Source organism: Hylobates moloch, unplaced genomic scaffold, assembly GCF_009828535.3.
Source record: "Hylobates moloch isolate HMO894 unplaced genomic scaffold, HMol_V3 SCAFFOLD_8, whole genome shotgun sequence".
NCBI classification, from domain to species: Eukaryota; Metazoa; Chordata; class Mammalia; order Primates; family Hylobatidae; genus Hylobates; species Hylobates moloch.
The window spans coordinates 61,142,524-61,165,593 of NW_026652283.1; the positions used below are offsets into that span (position 1 = coordinate 61,142,524).

General features: G+C 40.6%; 1 protein-coding gene across 2 annotated transcripts; it reads right to left on the reverse strand.

The window, feature by feature from the left end:
- Positions 1–1,336: 1,336 nt before the first annotated feature.
- Positions 1,337–9,419, reverse strand: FASLG (Fas ligand). Of its 2 annotated transcripts, XM_032159091.2 has the most exons (4): positions 8,978–9,419; positions 8,377–8,422; positions 3,825–3,881; positions 1,337–2,594 (listed from the first exon to the last, which is right to left on the reverse strand). In XM_032159091.2, exons 1-4 carry the CDS (start codon positions 9,320–9,322, stop codon positions 2,200–2,202), a joined length of 843 nt encoding a protein of 280 aa, XP_032014982.1. In that variant the 5' UTR covers positions 9,323–9,419; the 3' UTR covers positions 1,337–2,199. The 2 variants fall into 2 exon arrangements, with proteins under 2 accessions (XP_032014982.1, XP_058299210.1); XM_058443227.1 differs by lacking the exons at positions 1,337–2,594; positions 8,377–8,422 and having other exon boundaries at positions 3,846–3,881; positions 8,978–9,322.
- Positions 9,420–23,070: the final 13,651 nt, after the last annotated feature.

The window sequence follows — 23,070 nt, forward strand, 5'->3', positions numbered from 1 at the left end:
TGCTGCTAAACATCCTACAGTGTACAGGACAACCTCATAGCAAGCAATTTTCCAGCTCAGAATGTCACAGATCCATGGTTGAGAAACTCCGAAGTAAAATGATTTCATATTTATGTATACATCATCTCTGCAAGACAATGTTAGGAAAACAGTGATCCTCTCTGGGGGCAAAAATTGAGCCTCTAGACAGGGTGGGACAAGGACTTATTTTTGTCATATATCATTGTGTATCTTTTAAAATTTGTACCATGTACATGTACTACCTATTCAAATCAATCAAAAAATAAAACTAAGTCAGTGACAGATCAATCATTGATTGATTTAAATTCATGTTGGATAAAAATAAACTAAAACTAGGCAGTCTGTTTGGGTAATTTTTGTCCAGCAACATCAGCTTCTGGGATGACAGCTTAAAGAAAATACGATTTTTGCAAGGGGAATACAGTGGAGGAAGAGAGTATTTTGGAGTTGAGAGTCTTTACAAGGTGCTGGTTGTCATGACAGATGATGACATTTATGCTGGACATAGAGAGAAGTGAAAACGTGGAAGAAGCTGATGTATATATAAGAAAATAATAAAGTTTATTAATTAGAAGTCTCAATATTTTCAAAAATATTTTAGAAAAGAAAATGTTGGACCAATTCCACTAGAATAATAGAAGATGATGTTGTGAAAATAAGACACCTAAAATCAAATTCCAAAGGAGTTACTATAATCTTTAATGATAACAAAGTCTACGGAGAGCCCATGATAATGAGTGGTTGAAGGAAAATAGGAAAAGGCCATTGTGAATGACAAGCATGAGAATACAAGAAACTAGGTGCTTAGATGGATCCCATAGATCAGTGGCCCCTGGAGAATGAAGTGGCTCTAATAGAGTGGCTTAGTAGTGGCAGACACCGTTTTTTGATGTTCTATGTGTCTGATACTTTCAGCTCTTTTTTTGTTCAAGGAAGGTCAAGTGACCTAACCAGTGATTACATAGGCAGTACGTGGAAGAACAAAGATTCAAATCTAAGTTTTTTAGTCCAAAGTATGTGCCCTTTCCACTGTGCCATGGTTCTGCCTTCAGGAAAATATAATTTCTCATCAAATCTATGGAAAGTTGGCTAAGCTTAACATGGTCATAATATTGGTAATGGAAACTCTGGGAGGTGAAGAGGAAAGAGAATATAGAGAGAGAAGGAAGGCCTGGCAAAGGCGGAAAGATTTGCTTCATAGTACTTCTCAGTCCAGTAAATTCTTCTTAAAGTGGTCTGGCATCATAACGAATGAAGAAACCAGGGAGGAAAAAAATAATAAGCAAAAAATTCAAATATTAGTAAATTCTAAAAATTACTTGTATCCTAACATATACTTTTTATTACATGTTTTCTTTTCACAAAAATGCACATCTATATAAATATTTATTATATTATGGGAAAACATCATCAGTAGCTGACAATCAATGATTTTTAAGCACTATTAGAGTTGATTGTCAGGAAGCATTCAAAATCTTCACCAAATGCAACCCATATTTTCCTAATAGGTACTTCACGATATCTACATTCTCTCTTTAGTCATACACACACACACACACACACACACACACACACACACACCCCTACAATTGCACTGGAAATACACATGCTGTGTTAGGAATGGAATGAGTCCCCAAAATATCTCTCTGGCTTCTCAGTTTCACCAATGGCTCAGGATATGTGTTTAGAAGTGAAGATGCTGCCAGTGGGGGCATTGGCCTCTTTCAGCCTCTTTAGCTTATTATGCAAGACTCTAGTCTTCCTTTTCCATCCCTTAAGCATTCAGGTTACAACCATGTATCTGAAAGACAGTCCTCCTTGAGGTAGCAAGGCCCACCCTGAGAGGTGAGTTAAAAGGTGTCCTTTTAAATGTGCCTAAATACTCTCAGGCACTAAGATGAGTGCAGAACACCTGGTAGCTGCTTTTTCATGCTTCTGCCTCTTCACATGGCAGCCCAGAGTTTTATGTTCTTCCGTCATATTCCTCCATTTGTCTGGCTCATAAACGTTAGGTGAGTTGAGGAGCTACAGACCTTTTGAACCCTGTGGTCTCAAGGTCCACTTGGTTCATGTCTTCTTACTTGACCTCAAATGCGTGTAAGAAGACCCTCACTGAATACAACATTCTCGGTGCCTGTAACAAAGAATCATAATGGAAAGAACCCCAAAGTGCTTTTCTTAGAGCTTATATAAGCCAAAAAACGTCTGAGATTCCTCAAAATTGACCAGAGAGAGCTCAGATACATTGACATATAAATGATCAGCACTGGTAAGATTGAACACTGCCCCCAGGTAGCTGCTGCGGGCCCACATCTGCCCAGTAGTGCAGTAGCTCATCATCTTCCCCTCCATCATCACCAGATCCTGGGGATACTTAAAGTTCCTCAAGTAGACCTTGTGGCTCAGGGGCAGGTTGTTGCAAGACTGACCCCGGAAGTATACTTTGGAATATACAAAGTACAGCCCAGTTTCATTGATCACAAGGCCACCCTTCTTATACTTCACTCCAGAAAGCAGGACAATTCCATAGGTGTCTTCCCATTCCAGAGGCATGGACCTTGAGCTGGGCTTGCCTGAAATAAATCCGAAAGGAGCTTTAAGCCAGGAATAGTCATGCATCCAACAAACTAAGTTTCTAAGGCAAAACTGTGGGCCCTTCCTTGAACAAATGTTTCACCCAGAATGACAGCCTGTATAGAACCGGCTGAGGGGTCAGAACTTGATCCATCACAGAATTTCCTCAACATCGTTGTCCTATTTTGTCATCCACACAATTGGAACAATAGTATATACCCCCAATCCATTGCAGTAAGAAATTATTGAGAAAATATTAGCTCTCTGGAACAAAGATTTTATTATCGTCAGAACTAGCACCAAAACTGCTAGGCTTTGAAGTCCTTTCCTGAAGGAAAAAGCCAAATCCAAGGAACTCTAAAGTTCTAAAGTTGAGAAGGATCTTAGGGACCATCTGGTCCGTCTTCTCACCTGCAGTAAGAATTATTCAGCCCCTCAATTTGGGGTACAGTTCCCTTTTCTTTGTATCCCCACAACATCATGAACATAACCTAAATCTCTGAAGTACTGAAATTATCATAAGTGCCTGTCTTTCCCTATTAGATGTCAAGCTCCCTGGGGGCAAGAGCCATGTGCTACTCATCTTCACATCCCCAAATTGGCGCACAGCAGGTATTTAGTAAGTGTCTGCTGATGTGACCGGATCATTCTACAATTCTGCCTAAATAATTCCAGGAACAATAGCCTACCACTTTCTGGGATATTTATTCCATTATTTATGTAGTTTATAATGGGAGTGCCCATACCATATCATTTCACTCCTCTCTACAGGCACATATTGAAAGTCTACAAGTGCCAGGATTGAGTCTCCCTTCTCGCTCCTATTTATATTCTTGGACAAAGCAGAGTGAAGCTCTTCCGGAAAACCAAGAAAGCACTGACTATAATAAGTCCTCATTCCTCACCTTCTCAGCTCTCACCTCTTGGATCTGTGCCCCCAATCCCCCAAGGGACTTTGGAATGACTGAAAAGAATGAGCTCCTTATGGGCAGGGGTCATGTCATAATCAGCTCCAGGTCTCCAATTTAGAAGAGGGCCTTGCCCAGAGAATAGGGGATCGAAGTGTGTTTATAAGACTGACTCGACAAGAAAAGTGTTAGTATTATTGGGTTCAAATACTGTCTCCAGGAAGTAACAACTCTCTAGAGCCTGGTAATGGAAACCAGGCAGCCATTTTGCTTTTTGCCAAAAGCTTTCCCAAACCCTACCTGTACCTTCCAGATACAGACCTGTTAAATGGGCCACTTTCCTCAGCTCCTTTTTTTCAGGGGGTGGACTGGGGTGGCCTGTATCATAGACAGAGGTAAAATATATGTTAAAATGAAATACCAACTATTATTTTGGTGGGAATTTAAATCCCATCATTTAAAAAAAGATTTTAAAACCATAAATGGCAACAGTCTAACATATACTAATCATGTAAGTCTGAACTGCAGAATTCACAGTAGTCTATATTTCAGAAACAAAGAGGTACAAAATAAACCAAATTAAGATTGACATATGCATAAATTATAATGTTACAATAAAACATAATTAATATAAACATTTATTCATAAAGAGCTGTCATGTCAGTTATTGCATTAAGAACTCACCACAACCCTTTGAGGTATGTATTATTGTCCCACCTTATCGATTGCAAAAGGAACTTAGAAGTTGGGTGACTAGTCCAAGAAGACCCAGCTAGTCAGCATCAGAGATGGGACCACACCCTGGTCTCCTGACTCCAATTCCAGGGCTCTGTCCACTCTGATTCTCTTGTTCCTAAGACTTACAGGACAGAGGCTGAAGAAGACTACTGATCTGTCTGCGTGTCACCAGATCTTCCTCCAGTGACATTTTACAATCTGCCCCAAATTAATTATCTCAAGACCTCAGACAATCACCTCATATCACTGAGGCCTCAAACACCTTTAATTGCTCCTCCCCGAAGATGCAGTCGTATACAAGTCTCTCCATCACACAATCCCAGCCCATCTGTGCAGCCTTATCTCCTTACTCCCACTGAGCACTGCCACACAACGGGAGTTCTGTGGCCTACACATACCCCCACTTTCCTTCCTCTGTGCCTTTGTTCATGCGGTGTCTTCTGCCCATAATGTTCTTTCAAGCAGATTTCTGTGTCAAATTCCTAAACATCCCATAAGGACTACCTAGTACCTCTTTCTTTGGGAAACCCTCTCAAGCCTTTTTTCATCAAATATGATCTGCCCCTCTTTTGAAATCTAGGATCCCTCTGTCTTCCCCTCTCTTGTCATTTCTGACTCCTCTTGTCTCTGGGGTAACTACATAAATTATCTTATTCCCCTCAAATAATGACAAGTTCCTTACGATACATTGAATTCACCAGAGAAGCCCAGTTTCTAACAAAGGGCATGTTACTAGCAAATGTTGGACAAATTAAATGGAAGGATAGACAATAGTTCTCAAAACAGACACTATTTCTCTGACTTCAACTGTTTCAGACAAGATAGACAGCTGCCACTTAGCTAATGAATTCAGCTAACTGAGACTTCAATAAATATTCACACGAGATGCTTGTCTATGTCAGGTTCGTGATTAGCCTGTAAAACTCACATATGGTGTGAGAATGGCCCAATCCACAGAGAACATTAGCTGAGCAATCATGACCTCTCCAGTCATCCAAGACGACCCACCATGTAGGAGGTGTTAGCGAACAGGAAAGGCAAAACTGAGTCTGCTCTGCATTCCTACACCGCAAACCACCCGAGCAACTAATCTGGCACTCAGCCACGCACCGGCAGGAAACGGAACAGAGAACCACATGTTGCATGTCTTTATATCCCTCACAGAGCCCAGTACAACGTTGTTCTTACAGAACATGCTCACTAAGAATATCTGCTGTAAATATACTGGAATAAATAAATTGCAGAGATATCCTAGACACTGGTGATGATTGCTTCCTGCCCCAGGGTTTTTGCATGTGCCGGTCCCAGCGCTGAAATGCCCTCCCCCAGCCCCACCCCACTCCACAGCCCATGCACACAGCTGTTCACTCATTGGGCTTCTGACCCCCAAGGTGTTAGCATAAACAACACCTCCTTAGAGAAGATTCTCAGGTTGTACTTAGTACAACTTTGGAATTGCATGGTCTGTTTGCTTGCTTTTGTTTAGCTTCTTCCCCATGCTAAAAGCTCCATAAGGACAGGCCCCCTGGGCTGGCTCATCCTCAGTCAGCATCCAACACCCAACATCTAGCCTCACACGTGTGAATGAATAAAAGATTTAATTAGTTAACCGGAAAAAAATGGAAAATGTAAAAAGGAGCAAATTAGAAAGTATAAATAATCTATAATAGTATCTCCCAGAGAAAATCACTGTTAGTACATCAGGGTGTAAAACCTTCCAGTTCCTAAGAATATAAAAATGTGCATACATGGTTACATAGTTAGTATGAAACTAAACATACCCTTTTGTAACTTGTCTTTTTATCTAACAATACAGAGTGCACAATCCCCAAAGCATTAAATGTCCTTCTGATACATCACTTTTAGTTGCTGCTTATTACGTGCTTGTTTGAATACACCATAATGTATATAACTAATCTCGTATGAGGCATTCAAGTTTCTTCTGAATTATTTATTATAAATAGGCTCATAAAGAAGTAATGAACATCCTTATATATAAATCTTCAGGCACATCTCTGATTATTTTCTTAAGATAAATTCTTAGCGATAGGATTACAACATAAACTATTAGTTTCAAGCTTTTGATATGTATTTCTAAAGTGCTCTTCAGAAAAAGTTATAGCAATTTACATGTATACTGGCTGAAACTAATGTTTGAACAGGCACTTTTCTCTCAAATCTTTGTCAGTGTGGGTTTTTTTTTTTAATCTTTACTAATTTGATGAAAATTGGTATTCCCTATTTTTAATTTGCATCTCTTTTCTTATTAGTAAAGTTACTGATTTGATTTCCATGTGATAATTTACCAATTTCTGGTTCATTTGGGTTGAAATAGAGAAGATAATTGCTTACTAGGGTAGATGGACCTGACTCATCTGATCATTTGACTTTTAATCACTAAATTGACTCCAGAGAGTGGGTGAAAGATGAATAATTAGGTACCTATCAGACCAGGCACTTTCCACAGATCTTCAAAATGATCTTATTTCAGATGTCCTCCAGAGGCTTTTACTTTTCTAGCAAATATTTCCACTCTGCTTGTGTACATATGGACTTTCTACCATTTAAGGATTAGGACACAGAAGCAGGGGCCAGAGCATACCAACAGTGGCTCCTGCAAGAACTTAACAGTCTAGGATAGTAGACAGGCAACTGGGTTGCCTGCAGTAGCCACATCTGGAGAAACTGGAACTTACTTCACTTAATAGATGGCCAGTGCTGCCTTCTTCTTTATTCTGAGTTTCTAAGGATGAGATCTACCTATAGTCTTTGCAGAGGTATCCTGCTTTTCATCGTTTTGTTATTCCATGCTCACTACCGAGAGACAGGAGTTTCCCTACTTCATGAGGCACCAGTCCAGTACTGGAAAGCCCTGTAGGTGACAAGGCATCAAGAGCCTGTGTTTCTTCTAGCCCCAGTGGCATACCAATGGTCTTGAGCATATTCACCTAATCCATCTGGTATTTTGTTTCTCTTCCAAAAAATGAAATGGCTGAAGTAGATATATTCTAAGCTTCCGTCCAACTCTAAAAATTCAATGAATCTCATTGTAAATCTAAATCTAAAATTTCAATGAATCTTAGACTAGTGAACCACATTGTAAAATCTATCTGTACAGAGCTTGCACAACTATGCCCTGAAATTTCATGAGATCAGTGTTCAACATATCATCTTCTTGCCCTAGCTCCCACGCAAAGGATTTTCCTTTGTGATCAAGAGTACCTCATGACTGCCTCTGTGGGTGAAGCTGAACATCCTTTGAATGATGGCTGAAGTCTTCCCTTAAGCTTCTCAGTGACTTCAAGAAAAACCATTCTAATGTGGGGAATTGATTATCCACATTTTAAAAGCTTACATCCTATAAAACATATTGTAAATAAAGCTTCAATGTAATCTCTTTAAGGAGTTTAAAAGAGGAAAGGACGTTTCTCAGAAACATCCGTCTCTGCCTTCACTTCGCCTTCTCTTCCCAGGAGTTACAGCCACTGGCGTGTGTGTCAGGACCAGGACGTCTGTGGAAGGGGACAGGCCTGGAGCCACTTCTCAGGGGGCAAAGGTCCAGGGTTGTATATGTGTGTCTCTTTCCAAAGTCAAGTGGAAGTGATTTTGAATTGTGTGCAGTGCTCAGCTATATTGATTGTGAGCAATTCAATTCACTTCACTTTTTTTTTTTTTTTTTTTTTTGAGACAGAGTCTCGCTCTGTCGCCCAGGCTGGAGTTCAGTGGCGCAATCTCGGCTCACTGCAAGCTCCGCCTCCCAGGTTCACGCCATTCTCCCGCCTCAGCCTCTCCGAGTAGCTGGGACTACAGGCGCCCGCCACGACGCCCGGCTAATTTTTTATATTTTTAGTAGAGACGGGGTTTCACCGTGGTCTCGATCTCCTGACCTCGTGATTCGCCCGCCTCGGCCTCCCAAAGTGCTGGGATTACAAGTGTGAGCCACCGCGCCCGGCCTTCACTTCACATTTTTAAAGCAGCTCAAGGAATCATAGACCAGAGATTCTGAATTAGCCAGAATTCCTCTTATAGTATACAGAAGCCAAAGTGTGGGACAGAATTTAAGGCATTCCATTAACATAGTCCTGTGCTGAGGATCATCTTTGGGAACTCAATGTACATGCGAAAAAGGACTCACCTATTTGCTTCTCCAAAGATGATGCTGTAGGCCTCTGGCTGGTAGACTAGTAAAAGAGAAAGAGAAAAGATGTATAATAAAATAAAATTCTTTAAGCAAAAGAGGCAGAATTGTCAAATAAACCAAGCCCTGGAAAGAGAATCCAAATACCTCAGAACTTTTGCTAACTTGGGCTTTGGCCAAGCAATTTTGCTTCACTGTCCCTCAGTTTTGTGATTTGGAATCGTACCAATATTTTAAGTATTTTCAAGATTTAGTTTGGTCATCTGAACAAATTTACTTCCAAGCAAAACTTAAAAGTTTTGTTGGTTTGTTTTTTACTCCTTAAATCACTAGGTGTGAGGCAGTAAGTGGTTTAACAGACTGAGTTGACAACTGAGGAAAGAAAAACTGTTGGGCTCTGATTCTTTACAAACTAAAAAATATTCCCTTCACCCCTATGAGCCTCCATTTCTCTGCCTATAGAATAGAATAACTAGAACAACCCATTTCTAAGAAAAAAAAAAAAAGGATTGAAAAGCACTTTACAAGCCAGGCAGTGGGCCCTCCATCCCCTTATGCCTGGTGCCTCCAGGGCACAGCAGTCTGCAGGCAGGCTTACCTCTCGGAGTTCTGCCAGCTCCTTCTGTAGGTGGAAGAGCTGAAACATCCCCAGGCCCAATCCTACCAAGGCAACCAGAACCATGAAAAACATCACAAGGAGACACAGGCCTGTGCTGTGGTTCCCTCTCTTCTTCGGGGGTGGCAGCGGTAGTGGAGGCAGTGGTGGTGGCGGCGGAGGTGGTAGTGGTGGTGGCGGCGGCGGTGGTGGTGGCCTCCTTTGACCAGGCCTTCTGGGCACAGAGGTTGGACAGGGAAGAACTGTGCCTGGAGGGGCCCAGGGAGAGCTGGCACTGCTGTCCACCCAGTAGATCTGGGGATATGGGTAATTGAAGGGCTGCTGCATGGCAGCTGGTGAGTCAGGCCAGCCCCAGCAAACGGTTTTACTTCTCAATCCTGTAGAGGCTGAGGTGTAAAGGATAGGACTCCTGTTGCTGACTGCTCAAGAGGAGGCAAGCTGGATCTCTCTTATAGTTTCCATAGCTAAGGGAAACACCTCTCTCTTTCTCTTTCTCTATCTCTCTCTCTCTGATTCTGCTTCTCAAAGAAACACCCACTCACTTTGCAGCTGAAGCTGAGAAGCCTCAAGAAGCTCAGAGCAAACCCCTGGAAGTTTCCGCCCACAATTTTCTGACGAAAGCCTTCAAGTTGCTGTCGCTGTGCTACCCAAACAGGTTGGTAGGCTATGCTCACCTTCCTGGAATCCTGCAGAGCAGGTCAGCATGGGGGTATAGCCCTGTTGACGTGAACTGCTCCCAGCTACAGGAGAATGGTCAGTGGGGCTATAATTTTATGAATCATTCTTTTATACATTATAACTGTATAATGTTAAGAATTCTACCATATATACAACCAAAAAACTATTTAAAAATCCCAAAATAACTCTAACAAAAATTGTTCAGAACCGTATTTTTTAAACTATAAAAATTTTATTGAAAATGGCTCTGAGGGGAGAGACCATGGAGTTATGGCCAGAGAAGTCACTCCCACATTTTAGTTTTTGCAGGAGGAAAACATCTGTTGTCATCATCTCTTCCCCACACACAACTACCATTTACCCTGACCTGCCAATTACCATAATTTACAGGTTAAAAATCTGCTACACCCACTTTAGAAATTAGATCAGAGGCTACAAACCAGTGGAACCCACAGAGCTGCTTTGTATTTCACAATGTTTTCATTTTCATTATTTTCCCAGTTTATATATTTACTTATTTATTTAAATAGAGACAGAGTCTCACTCTGTCACCCAGGCTGGAGTGCAGTGGTGCTATCGTAGTTAACTGCAGCCTCAAACTCCTGGGCTCAAGCAATCCTCTTGCCTTGGCCTCTCGAGTAGCTGGGATTATAGGTATAAGTCACTACACCTGACTAATTTATTCTATTTTTTTTTTTTTTTTTTGTAGGGATGGGGACTTGCTATGTTGCCCAGGCTTGTCTCAAACTCCTAGCTTCAAGACATCCTCCTGCCTCAGTTTCCCAAAATGCTGGAATTACAGGCATGAGCCACTGCACTCAGCCCAATTGACCACTTTTAATATCAATATTAAAAATATTTTAATATATATATTAAATACACATTAAAATACATATTTCTATTCTGTTTTGAAATATCAGAATATCAGACACCCTCGAGGCCATCTCTGCAAACCCATTCAGTGGGAAGCATGTAGCAGCTGCCCCTGAGAATGAGAGACAGGTGTTCTGGGTCACCCAGCCTCCACCACTGGCCTGTGTCTCACACACCACCTCACCATCTGAAAGGCCTGCCTGGTCCCTGCCAACATTTCTGTGTGCTGCCCCTGTTATGGTTGCCAGATTAAATACATGGTGCCCAGTTAAATTTGAATTTCAGATAAATAATACATAATTTTTAGGACGAGTAGGTCTTAAACACGTCCAAACATGGAATATACTAAACAATTATTCATCGTATATCTGACATTAAAATGTAACTCAGGGTCCTATTTGTTTGTTTGTTTGTTTGTTTTGTTGTTGTTGTTGTTGTTTAAAGGTGGCCTCTCTACTTGGGCTCACCTCACCATTTCCTCTGGCCTCACATACCATTTATGTGCCAATAACTTCCAAGTGGTTAGCTTCAGTCCTAATCATTCTCCAATAGAAGCCAAATAAATCCCCTATAAATCAAAATTTTTCATTTTTTTCATGTTTATTACTTTTCAAATTTCGTTAGTTTTTATATCATGCTTTGGGATTTCCGTTAGTATCATTCAGGCCCACTCACCTGTACCAAACCAACCCCAAGGGTACTATTTCCCTGATACATTCTGCCCATCCCACCCCATCCCCATCCCTGTACAACCCGTTTCTCCTGAGGCCGCTCTTTCTGGTGGCAACTTCATCTCCTTTCTTTTCCTCTCTCCCAACGTTTAACTGGTCACCCAGGACTGTTGCTTTTACCTGAGACGTGTTCCTTACCCTCCCCTCAGTGTACTGCCCCCCTCCCCCATCCTCGCCATTCCCATTTTTCTTACTGCTGTTGCCTGGGGTCAGACTTTATCTCTCACCTGAAATACTGCAATAATGCCCTAACAGGTGCCCTGCCGCCGACCTTTCCCAAGCCCAAATCACCCAGTAAAATGCTGTAAGAAAGATGCTTTTTAAAAAACAAACCTAATGATCTCACTTCCCTGCCTTCTGTTGGAAGGTTTGATTCAGGAGCAATGCAAGCTTCTTACCATCACCCAAGGCTCTTTAGCATGAGCTCCTACTGCCTCCTTACCAGGCGCTCCTGCTCACATTCCACTCTCCACTCTTAAACAGTGCAAGGGATGAGACTAGCAAGACAGTGCACGAGTTAACGAGCTTTTGAACTCACATGTGACTTTATTCATTGTTATGAATTCAACTAACCTTAAACTTCATAATCAGAAATTGTAATTTTAAGAATTCTACCATATATACAACAAAAAAACTATTTGAAAATCCCAAAATAACTGTAACAAAAATTGTCCAGAACCATATATATATATATATTTTTTTTTTTTGAGACTGAGTCTTACTCTGTCGCCAGGCTGGCATGCAATGGCGTGATCTCAGCTCACTTCAACATCCGCCTCCTGGGTTCAAGTGATTCTCCTGCCTCAGCCTCCCCAGTAGCTGGGACTACAGGCACATGCCACCATGCACAGCTAATTTTTGTATTTTTAGTAGAGATGGGGTTTCACCATGTTGGCCAGGATGGTCTCGATCTCTTGACCTTGTGATCTGCCCGCCTCAGCCTTCCAAAGTGCTGGGATTACACGCATAAGCCACCGTGCCCGGCCCATATCTTTTAAATTATAAAAATTCTACTGAAAATGGCAAAGATTCAAATAAGTGGGAAAAATACACCGTATCCTGGATGGGGAGGTGGTGTTGCATGATGGCTGGGAGTGGGTGGCTCTGGAGTTAAACTATGTGGCTTCCAATCCCAGCTCTTCTGCTCATTAGCTGTGTGAACTGGACAGGTCACCTTCCCTCCTCGGTGCCACAGTTTTCTCATCTATAAAAATAAGCATGATCATAATAGTACCTGCTTTATGGGAGTTGGGAGGATTAAACGAGTCAAAGCATTTGATACACTTAGAATAGTCCCTAGCACCAAGGTGGGCACTCAACAGATGTTGTAAATTTAGTGAATCTTTCCCCCAAATAATTCATGTGTAGACTTAATATAATTGACCTTCCTCCATTAAGGACAAACAAAGTGGAGAGAGGGAGAGAGGTTGCAGGAGAAAGTGCAAAGTCAATGTTTGACATCCAGTATCTCTCTGAGATCCTCCCCTGAACTGATGGGCTTCTCCACTTCAGACTAGTACCTCCCGATTTTTCTATCTCAAACTCCCACAGGAACTTCCAGCACTGTCCAATAAGAATTATGCTGTATTTTTACATCTCCTTCTTCCCTGCTGCTTCTTTTGATTCATTCTGCAACAGAAGAAATTAGAAGCCCATACCTGCCCCCAACTCTCCTGCTATCCTCCAGGCATAGAGAGAATCTGAACTGAAATAGAGTCAAAGGGAGCATCTTTAAACACTCATATTGATCTTCAGTAATGCCACCAAACACCGCAGGTTGGCAAAGTCATGGAAAAATAAAACAACCCTATGTACAATAACAAGGACCCATTATGTTTTGGGGTACTTACAATACCTTATTTATAAGGAGAAATAATTGTTACAAGTAGATCTTAGTTCTGTGAATGCTGAAGAAAATAATATTTGCCTTTGAGAGATGAACTTAATAAATAAATCAAAGGCTGGTGGCTCCCACAACCTGGGAATTTAAATGGAAGAGCTTTGCTAAGTCTTGCTCTACCCTCCCCAATTGCACCTGCAGAATCTCTGATTCTGGAACCAGAGATTCCTTGAGGATAGACAGAGGAGAAATATTCAGAGCTGACAATCTCTTTTAGGAGGAGGGGGAGGCTTACGAGCCATAGAGATTCAAAGGGACCTGGGTGACACTTGGGAGCAAATTTATGTGGAGGACAAAATAAGAGAAACCACCTTATACTAGTTGTTACAATATTTTAAAGTATCTTCTCATTAGATGAAAATTCAAGTTATCTTCAATTGTGGTCCCTCCAGCATTGTAATTTCCTTCAGAAATTGTCTTAACCATCTAGAAAAAGGATTTAAGCATGCTGCTACACCTAGGATGTTAGTCACATGGAGGTTAAAAGGACAGGGTCATAAAGAGAACAAAGTTCCTATTTCTTTCTTCCATCCAGTGTTCTACCAGGGAAGTGGACTCAGAGGATTATAACTCAGAGCTCCAGAGGTGATTCAGCAGTCGCAGAGAGTGATGCATAAGGAAAGTAGCTGCTATGAACCTTCACAAACCTAAAGGAGACTTCCAAGGGCATCTGCCAAGTTAGTAAGAAAACCAAATCTGATTTTCCCCAGAGGTGAGCAAAGACCCCAGTACACTCCTGGCTGAAACTTGTTTATTCACAGACATGCACCTACATATTTAATTTCACTAAGTGATTTCTGGATGCTCATCTGAGTGGCTGAATGCCTTGACACCACCACCAATTATGAAGAACTATTTTATCCCATGTCCTCAGCTCTACTTGGTATTATCCACCTTTTAATTTTTGCCAAGCATTATGACTATAAAGTTATATATCATTGTCTATTGATCTTCCTTTTTTCTGATCTCTTGTGAGGTTAAACATCTGATCATATGCTTGTTGGCATTCAAGTTTTCCTTTTTTTGTGTGTGTATATTTCCTGTTCACATGCCATGCCCATTTTTAGACTGGGTTTCTTACCTTTTTTTGTGCTGATTTGCAGGATCTCCTTGTACTTAATATTCTAGATATTAATCCATAGTTGCACAGGTTTTGTATTTAGACCTTAATCCATCTAGAGTCCACCTTTGTGAGATGAGACAGTAGTCTATTTTTCTCCATGTATGAACTAATTTTCCCACACAACCCATCTTTTCTTCCACTGAATTGGCATATTTATCACATATCAAGTTTCCACATATAGTTGAGTCTTTTTCTGAACTCTTATTTCTGTTTCATTGATCTGTTTATCTATTCTGATACCAGGGTCACACTGTTTCTGTAATTGCAGCTTCGTGGAATGTCTTGAGAGAAGGTATGGCAAAATCCCCTCCTTTTTGTCTTTCTCTTCTTAAAATTGACTTAACTTTGGGCATATTTAATTTCATTTTTTCATATGTATATGTATATATATGAAATATATATGGAAAAATATATGTGTGTATATATATATACATGAAAAAACTATCATGTTCCTAAAACATCCTACTGAACCATTAACTGTAATGGCAATAATTTGGAGGAACTGTTATTTTCACCCTATCCATAACAGTTTTTCATATTTTTATGACCTTTAAAATTTTTCTCCAGAGTAGTCTCATACACCCTTTCTTAGACAAATTGCTTGATGCTTTGTAATTTTGTTGTGGTTACAAATGGGGTCTTATTTTCTGTGGTATTTTCAGATGCTGTGGTAGATAGTCTCTAAGATGATGCCAATAATTGCCCACTTCCTGGTATTTATGCACTTCTATTATACCCTCTCCTTGAGAGTGGCCTAGACTTAACTGACTCAATTCTAGCTAATAGAATACAGCAGAAATGATGGGATTTCACCTCTAAGATTAAACTACAAAAAGAACTATGGTTTTCATCTCTTCCTCCCCTCCCCTATTCTAGGGGAGGCAAGCTTCCAGATTGTGAGTAGACCAATGGAGAGGCCCATGTCACAAAGAAGTAATTTTTCTGGCGAACATCCAGCAAGGACCTGAAGCCTCCAACAGCAACATGAGTCACATGAGTGGATTCTGCTCCAGTTGAGCCTTGAGATGATTGCAGCCCAACCTCTCTCATAGGTTAGCCCAAGTCACCCAGCAAAACCAAGCTTGGATTCCTGACCCACAGAAATTGTGAGATAATAAATATTTTTTATTTCAAATCATTATGCTTTGGGGTAATTTTTTATGCAGCAATAGACAACTAATAACAGATGGTTATTGTTGGTTTAGATACTCTTTATTTTGTAATAAACAATATTGATTCTTGAAAACTTGTGGATCTCTCTTTTTACTTTTGATAGTGTGTCTGTTGATTCTGTTTTTTTGTAGAGATGTATATTATTAGCGGAAAAGGTGACCATTTTTTATCTTTTTTTCAATCCTTATACCTCATTCTTTTTCTTTTCATATTGTCCCAGACCTCAAGAACTATTTAGAACAGTGCCCGTGACTTTGGACCTGTTTGTCTTCATCCTACTCTTGAAGAGTCTGCATCTAAAGTTTCTCATAATAAGTGTGAGTATATTTTCCAAAGGTATTTGGATTTTTGTCTGTTGCCTCTGTCACTAAGAGAATTTCCCTATTGTATCAATAGGATCTCATCTGCAAACAGCTGAAACACTCAAATTAGAATAACTTAAGAAGGACTTAATAAAAGGGATTGTTTACAAACACAAAGGTGGGAAACCAAAAGGGATCATATGATGCTCTGGAGCTTGAAGGACCAGGGTTGTTGACTTCCAGTTAAGAATTGCCAGCCAGTCTAAGGTGACCACACAAGAAGGAGCCGCAATCAGTACCCTGTTCCACCGCCTCCTTCTCTTCTGCTGGTACTCCACATTGGGCAAACTCTACTGAAGGCCAGAGAGCAAGGAAACCCACTGACATGGTCCATACAGGTTAAGTTCTCAGGAAAGAGAGCAAAATATAGTCTGCATAATGTTGACCATTTGAAACTTATTGAGACTTTTCTTGCAGCTAATACTCTATTTTTGTGAGAGTGCCTCTTGTTTGAAAAAAAATCTATTTTCGATTTGCTATAAATCCATGTATTTGGTATAATTCACATATATATATTAGTTGGGGCTTTTTAATTCTATCATTCAAGTGTGCTGTATCTTTGCTTGACATTTCAGTCTCTAAAATGAATATATTAAAATTTCCAAGTGCAATTAATAATACATTTATTTATTTATATATTTGTCATTTGATTCCTTGTTTGAGCTATCTCGTTAGATACATATATGTTCATAATTATTTTACTTTCATTCCTATGAGTGTATTTTGTTCATGTTTTAGCCTGAGAATATTTCCTTACCTTGGGTTCTGTTCTGTCTGATACTAAAATTGCTACTGTGGTTATACTAGGGCTTATATATTAATACCATCTTATTTCATGGTTATTTATCAGGTTCCTCCTGCCCTCTTCCTTCCTTCTACTAGCTAGACCAAATTGTTTTTCTGCTGGTAGAAAATTTGAATATTCTTATTTTTATTCTTCTGGTGGTTACTTTTAATTTACCAAAAAAAAAAAAAATGGGCTCTTGTCTATTTTTCCACCAATCTCTTAAATTTATAAATATCCATATAGTTCCCTGAACAACATTAGCACGTTAGTATAACCACTCCACTCCCAGTCACTACCTCCATCATGTTGGTGGGGTGCCATGTTGATAGCATCTAAAATTTAAATCCTGGATTGTGTTGTATTTTTATGTTTTCTTTGCCTTCATACTTAAATGATGGTTTACTTTAATATACATTTCCAAATATGACATACTTTTTCCCCAAAAATTGGCAAATATAACTTTCTGTCTTCTTGTATCCAGGGCTGTTATTGAGAAGTTGGTGATCAATCTAACTCTCATTCCTTTTCAGGTGATTTGCCATTTTTCTCCAGCAGCTTTCAGAATGTTCTCTCTATATAATTAATTACACTAATGAAATTATTAGTGTAATAATGTATTGGTGTAATTGGTTATGAGAATGATTATGCAATTATGATTATGTAACTAATTATGGCAATGTGGGAAAGAGAAATGTGTAGAACCAAGCTCTGGCACCAAGGGTATCTGACACTCTTCCACTCTGAGCTGTTGTATGCATCTACCCACATGCACACCCAGACCCAAGCGCCACTCTTCTCCCCTCAAGAGTTTCTCAGGTCTATGTCAGTTTCTCAGGCCCATCAAGACGATTCTTGTTTCTGGGGATTGAGTCTGAGTCAGAGGATGGAGTCAGAAACCCATGTTAGTATGTCACCTTCTCAGCCCTGCTACAATCCTTATCTCTGTTACTTCTAACATTATTGTGAGGATTAATTAAATGACTAATTCATGTGAGGCACTTAGAAGAGTGTCCAGCATATAGTAAATGCTCTACAACTGTTAGCTGTAATTATTATTTATCACCATCATCATTAATAATATGCACTATGGTCCCATAAAAATTAGTCTGTATATTCTTTTCATAGATGAGTAATTGGACTCAGAGAAGAAAAGTAACCCTGGTGACAAGTGTAACCAGGATTCACTCACGACCCTGCCTGTCATCTCCAAAAGGTGTCTGCTGTTTCTGCAGTTAAGTATCCCTTATCTCAAATGCTTGGGACCAGAAGTGTTTTGGATTTTGAACTTAATTTTAAGATTTTGGAATATTTCCACATACATACTGAGATATCTTGGAGCTGGGACCCAATTCTTAACGCAAAATTCATCTATGTTTTGCACGCACCTTGTACACATAGCCTGAAGATAATATTATAGGATATTTTCAATAATTCTGCTCATTAAACAAAATTTTGATTTTGTTCTTACTGTGATCCACGTGAGGTCACATGTGGAATTTTCCACCTGTGGTATCAGATTGGCTCTCAGAAAGTTTTGGATTTGGGAGCATTTTGGATTTGAGAGCATTTTGGATTTGAGATTTTGGGATTAGGAATGCTCAACCTGTATTATCCTTTATGTATATGGCCTTTTCTACTCCCATCTCACAAGATCTGATAGGCTTAGGAAATTTTGCAAGATATTAAAGATTGCTTATTGTACTTTAATAAGTCAATGGTCAAAACTTGCTTTATGCTTCAATTTGATAAGATTAGTCTCTAAGAGAAAAAGAACTTTATTGTCCTTTTCTACTGTGAAAGGATGAGTTGAGCGATAAGCTATCACACATAACTCTTTTTTCTCCAAGTTACAGGAGGTTGAAGGGGAGAATCCAGAGGCTGTGGATGACAGTAGCAATGGAGTCAAAATTATCATTCAACTCTGACACCCCACAAAACTGTAATATTGTGATCTCAGGACTACGCCCTTTCTTTCCCTGTCCCATTTATGTCAGTCGGGGTCTGGTCAGAAAAACAGAAGCCACTCTAAGTATATAGAGTAAGAAATGGTTTAATATAGGAATTAAAACCTAGGCAAGTAAAGATCAGGAAGGCCACTTTTAGGAAATTTTAAAGTGCGTGCTTGTGCTACAACCAATCATTTCAGTTGCCGGCAGCACTGACTTCATGATTCTTAGGAGGATACCCAAAAGCAATGAGAAAATTCCACACTGCCTCTACTCTCCCAGTAGCTGCTATGAAGAACAATGGCTTCCCCTTCTCTTCTACCCTCTAAATCTTGTGCAACTTCCTCTTATTGGAATCCAATTGGGATCCCATTTGCAATGGAGGATAGAAATTGTAATTGTAATTTCTAGACTTTATGCTCCTGGGGACAGGGAAAAGTATAGAATAACAGAGATGATACTGAGTACTAACAAATTATATGTGCTGCACTGTGTCTATTTGTTCATCGTCATTGGTAAAAACTCAGAAATATATGTTGATTGAATTAATGAATGCAGAAGGGTCTCAGTTCTGGAACAGGATTTCTTTCTGGGAATTCTTCTGCACCCTCATTCAGTGATGTCATGTGCTCCAGGCCCTAATGGCACTGTGAAGCCCTTATTGGCCTGTTCCTGACTTTACTGTAGAAGAAGCATGACAACACTGTGTGTTCCCCACCTTTCACTGAGGTGGGCTGTGTCACTGCATCAGATGCCACTGGTACAAATGTAAACCTAATCATGTCAGTCTGCTGTTTCAAATAACACTTCCGTCGCTTTGTATTGACTTTAGAATAAAATCTGAACTTTCTACCATGACTTTCAAGAACTTGCATTTTCTGGACTCTTTCTAACTCTCCAACTTATCTCACTTTACTCTATTCCCCTCTCACCACATTGTCTGCACAACCTTTCAGTTCATCAAACATGGCAAGTTTTTTCCACATAAGGGCCTTGGCTTGAGATGCTCCCACTGCCTGGAATCCTCTTTGCCCCACTTCTGCCCCATTCTTGTATGACCAGCTCCTAGAATCCTTCCATCCTAAACATCACTTCCTCAAAGAGGCCTTTGCTGGTCACTCCATCTAGGTGAGATAATCCCTGTTAGTATTCTCTTTCATAATATTTTGGTTTTTTTTTTCTTTTTTAGTACTTATCGCAGTTTCTCATTAGGCACACACACACACACACACACACACACACACATATTTACACATATTTTTATAATGTCTTTCTTCCTCACTATACTCCAACTCCACAAATACAGGGGGTATGTAGACCCAGCCTAGCAGAGTTCCTGACAACTAATACACACTCAATAAATAATTGTTGAAACAACTCTAACAGATTCCCCAAGTAATAATTTTACAGCACCCTCAAGTTACAATTCATTCACTTTTTCAACTTCTTATCAATTTTTGACCCTTAAATGCTGCAAAAAAAATTAGAAGATATTTAAGACAAATTACACAGGCTTACTCCCAACAGCATTCATTCCCATTAATAATCCAACTGGATCCCATGGCAACTTTTGTTCTTTGTTGCCTCCAGATAACCTTCTTCCCACCCACAACACATCCCAAAAAGCCAGGGAGCATCACTGTCCTCCTTCCTGGTGCAAAGGTTTAAATACCATTCAGTATATTCACTATTTCTCTCAGGAGGCTCATCAGGCTCTCTTGCAGTTAGAACCCTTGTGACGAACCCTGATACGGTAAAGTTCAGGCAGTGACTCTGCAGATTGATCATCTTTTATTCTCAGTCCTCATATTCAAGTGCTATACATTTTGCATGACTGAGAACAGTGTGGAGGTCACACATGGGTTACTAAATCATATCATGACTAACAGTCTGAATTTCTCAAAAAGAAATGGCAAAGCATGAATTCCAAACTTAGATTAATGCCTGGTATTAAAGGAACTCAAAAAAACAAATATTTGTTGATCAGATGAATACAGATGAACAAACTGACACTCAATTAAGTTAAATGACTTGCCTGAGATTATGCAATCTGTGGGTGTTTCAGGCAAAATTCTAACTCAGAGGGCCCATTGTGAGAGTACTTATAAAAAAACAGTGGTCCACGTTGGGCGCAGTGGTTCATACCTGTAATCCCAGCACTTTGGGAGGCCGAGGTGGGTGGATCACTTGAGGTCAGGAGACCAGCCTGGCCAACATGGTGAAACCAGTCTCTACCCAAAACACAAAAAATTAGCTTGGCATGGTGGTGGGTGCCTGTAATCCCAGCTACTCGGGAGGCTGAGGCAGGAGAATTGCTTAAATCCGGGAGGGGGAGGTTGCAGTGAGCCAAGATCGTGCCACTGCACTCCAGGCTGGGCAATAGAGCAAGACTCTGTCTCAAAACAAAAACAAAAACAAAAAATGCAGTGCTCCAGGTGATCCTGTGAGTAGCGCCCCCAAGTGCCTAAGGCTAAAGGAACCATCACCTGCAGGGCAGCGAGGAGGTGGGATACGGTGGGAGGCGCACCTCAAACAACATGTATTAAGACTGGAAATGCTGGGTCTTGTGGGCTCTTTTATGCGGCCTTTTTTGGCCTTTGTAATGCTTCATTACAAAAACGTGTCATGGTGGGTTTGTGGGAAAGCAGATGCACCAAAGGCTGACTTAAATGTCAAAGACGTTGCTTTTGTCACCCACTGTTTCCTTTGAGCACCTAGCAGATGTTGGTCAAGGGTGTGCAGCTGGATGCCTCGAGAGCCTTCCACCCCGGGGGGCTCATGAGAAGCAAGTTTTAAGTATATGGGCTCTGTGTCTGAGGTGTGGCTTGCTGTCTGTCACAGACCTGGGGACGATAGGAAAAGTATGGCCCCAGCCAGTAGTGAAAAGGTCCCTAGCTCTTGTACCAGTTTTTACAAATGAGGTCTCTCTCCTGAGCCTTATTTGCAAGCCAGCTGCAGTACTGTTATCTTAGTCTGCTCACACTGCTATAATAAAATATAGACTGGGTGGCCGGCCTAAACAACAGAAAGTTATTTTCTCACAGTTCTGTAAACTGGAATTCCAAGATCAGGGTGCCAGCATGGTCGGGTTCTGGCACGGGCCCTCTTCCTGGCTTGCAGATTGCCTCCTCACTGTGAATTCACATGGCAGAAAGTGATCTCATTCTTGCTCTTCTGAGAAGGCCACCAATCCTAGCCCATTCAGACCCCATCCTTTTGGCCTCATTTAACCTTAAGTACCTCATGTAAGTCCTTTCTTCAAATATAGTCACATTAGGGGTTAGGGTTTCAATGCATTAACTTGGGACAGTACAAAACTCAGTTCGTAACAACTGTCTTACCAACCTAAATCCTTACGCAACTCTAGACTAACATGGAGATCATCTCACCCTGTCTCTTATTTCAAACATGTGGACATTGAGAGGGGAGAGGGTTTTTCCAAGACCACATAGCCCGCATGTGGACGAGTTAGAAAGAAAATCTGCCCTGTCTCCTGGTGCTTCCCCACCACACCTTAGATGTCTGGAAATAGAAAAATGGCAAGCATTTGTTCAATTCCACCCATATCTGTCTTCAGTACCTAATACACACATGGCACCCACAGAGGGTGCGAACACATAATGGTCAAGGCACAGTTCCTTAGGGAGTTCACAGTTTGGGGGCCATGTTCCTAGTGTTGTCTTTACACTCCCTCAACTTCACCAGTTGTTTCCATCCTTCATAGTTAAAATACTAACTCGATATTCTTTTGGGATAGGTGAGGAAGAAAAAGGAAAGGAAAGGAGCATTTATTTTGCACCTACTATATGCCAAGCGCTGTGCCAGGAACATTATAGACATTGTCTTATTTGGCTCTCAAGTCGTCTTCTAAGATAAGTATTATTATTCCCCTTTTGCCAATGATCCAGGGACATTAAAGAATCCATGGAGTGGTGAAGTTTGGATTTGAATTCAGGTCTTTCCACCAGACCACACTGTCCCCTCCTCTTTGCGGACTCTCGCATGCCCTTAGAATGCCTTTGACAAATAAGATTCCCCCCAACAAATAGTACATTAAAATCCCTACTTGTCCCAGGCATCCCAAGTTGAAGTTTCTCATTCTCACTTTCAAACACCCCCACACTCCCACTCCCACCACTTCTCCATGCATATTTTTATTTTTTAAAAAGATAAAGAAAAAAATTTGAAAGCCACACTCTCAATCACTAGCTATAATCATCTCACTAAATTGTCTGTGCTCCAGGCTCCAAGCCTTCTCAGACTCTACATCCTTCCCCTCACCAACGACAAGACAGGAAGGCCAGGTGCTGTCACCTCTTCTATTTACAGAAGAGGAACTTGGGCCCCAAAAAGGCTGGGTCCCTCTGCAGCAGGAATCCGAAGATGAAGCACACCTCAACTCTTCAGGGGTCCCTACTCCTAGACTTCATTGAACCACACTGAGTGTTGGGTTTCCATGTCATGTTTGTGTGGTTTTTTTTCATTTCCTGGGAAATCTCTAT

What these genes read in the sequence shown, in the direction of transcription:
- FASLG (XM_032159091.2), bottom strand. Translation starts at nt 9,322, where the DNA reads ATGCAGCAGCCCTTCAATTACCCATATCCCCAGATCTACTGGGTGGAC. An exon ending in AGCTGGCAGAACTCCGAGAG is followed by an intron (nt 8,423 to 8,977) that starts GTAAGCCTGCCT and finishes CTCTTTTACTAG; the next exon opens with TCTACCAGCCAGAGGCCTAC. An exon ending in GAAAGTGGCCCATTTAACAG is followed by an intron (nt 2,595 to 3,824) that starts GTCTGTATCTGG and finishes GATTTATTTCAG; the next exon opens with GCAAGCCCAGCTCAAGGTCC.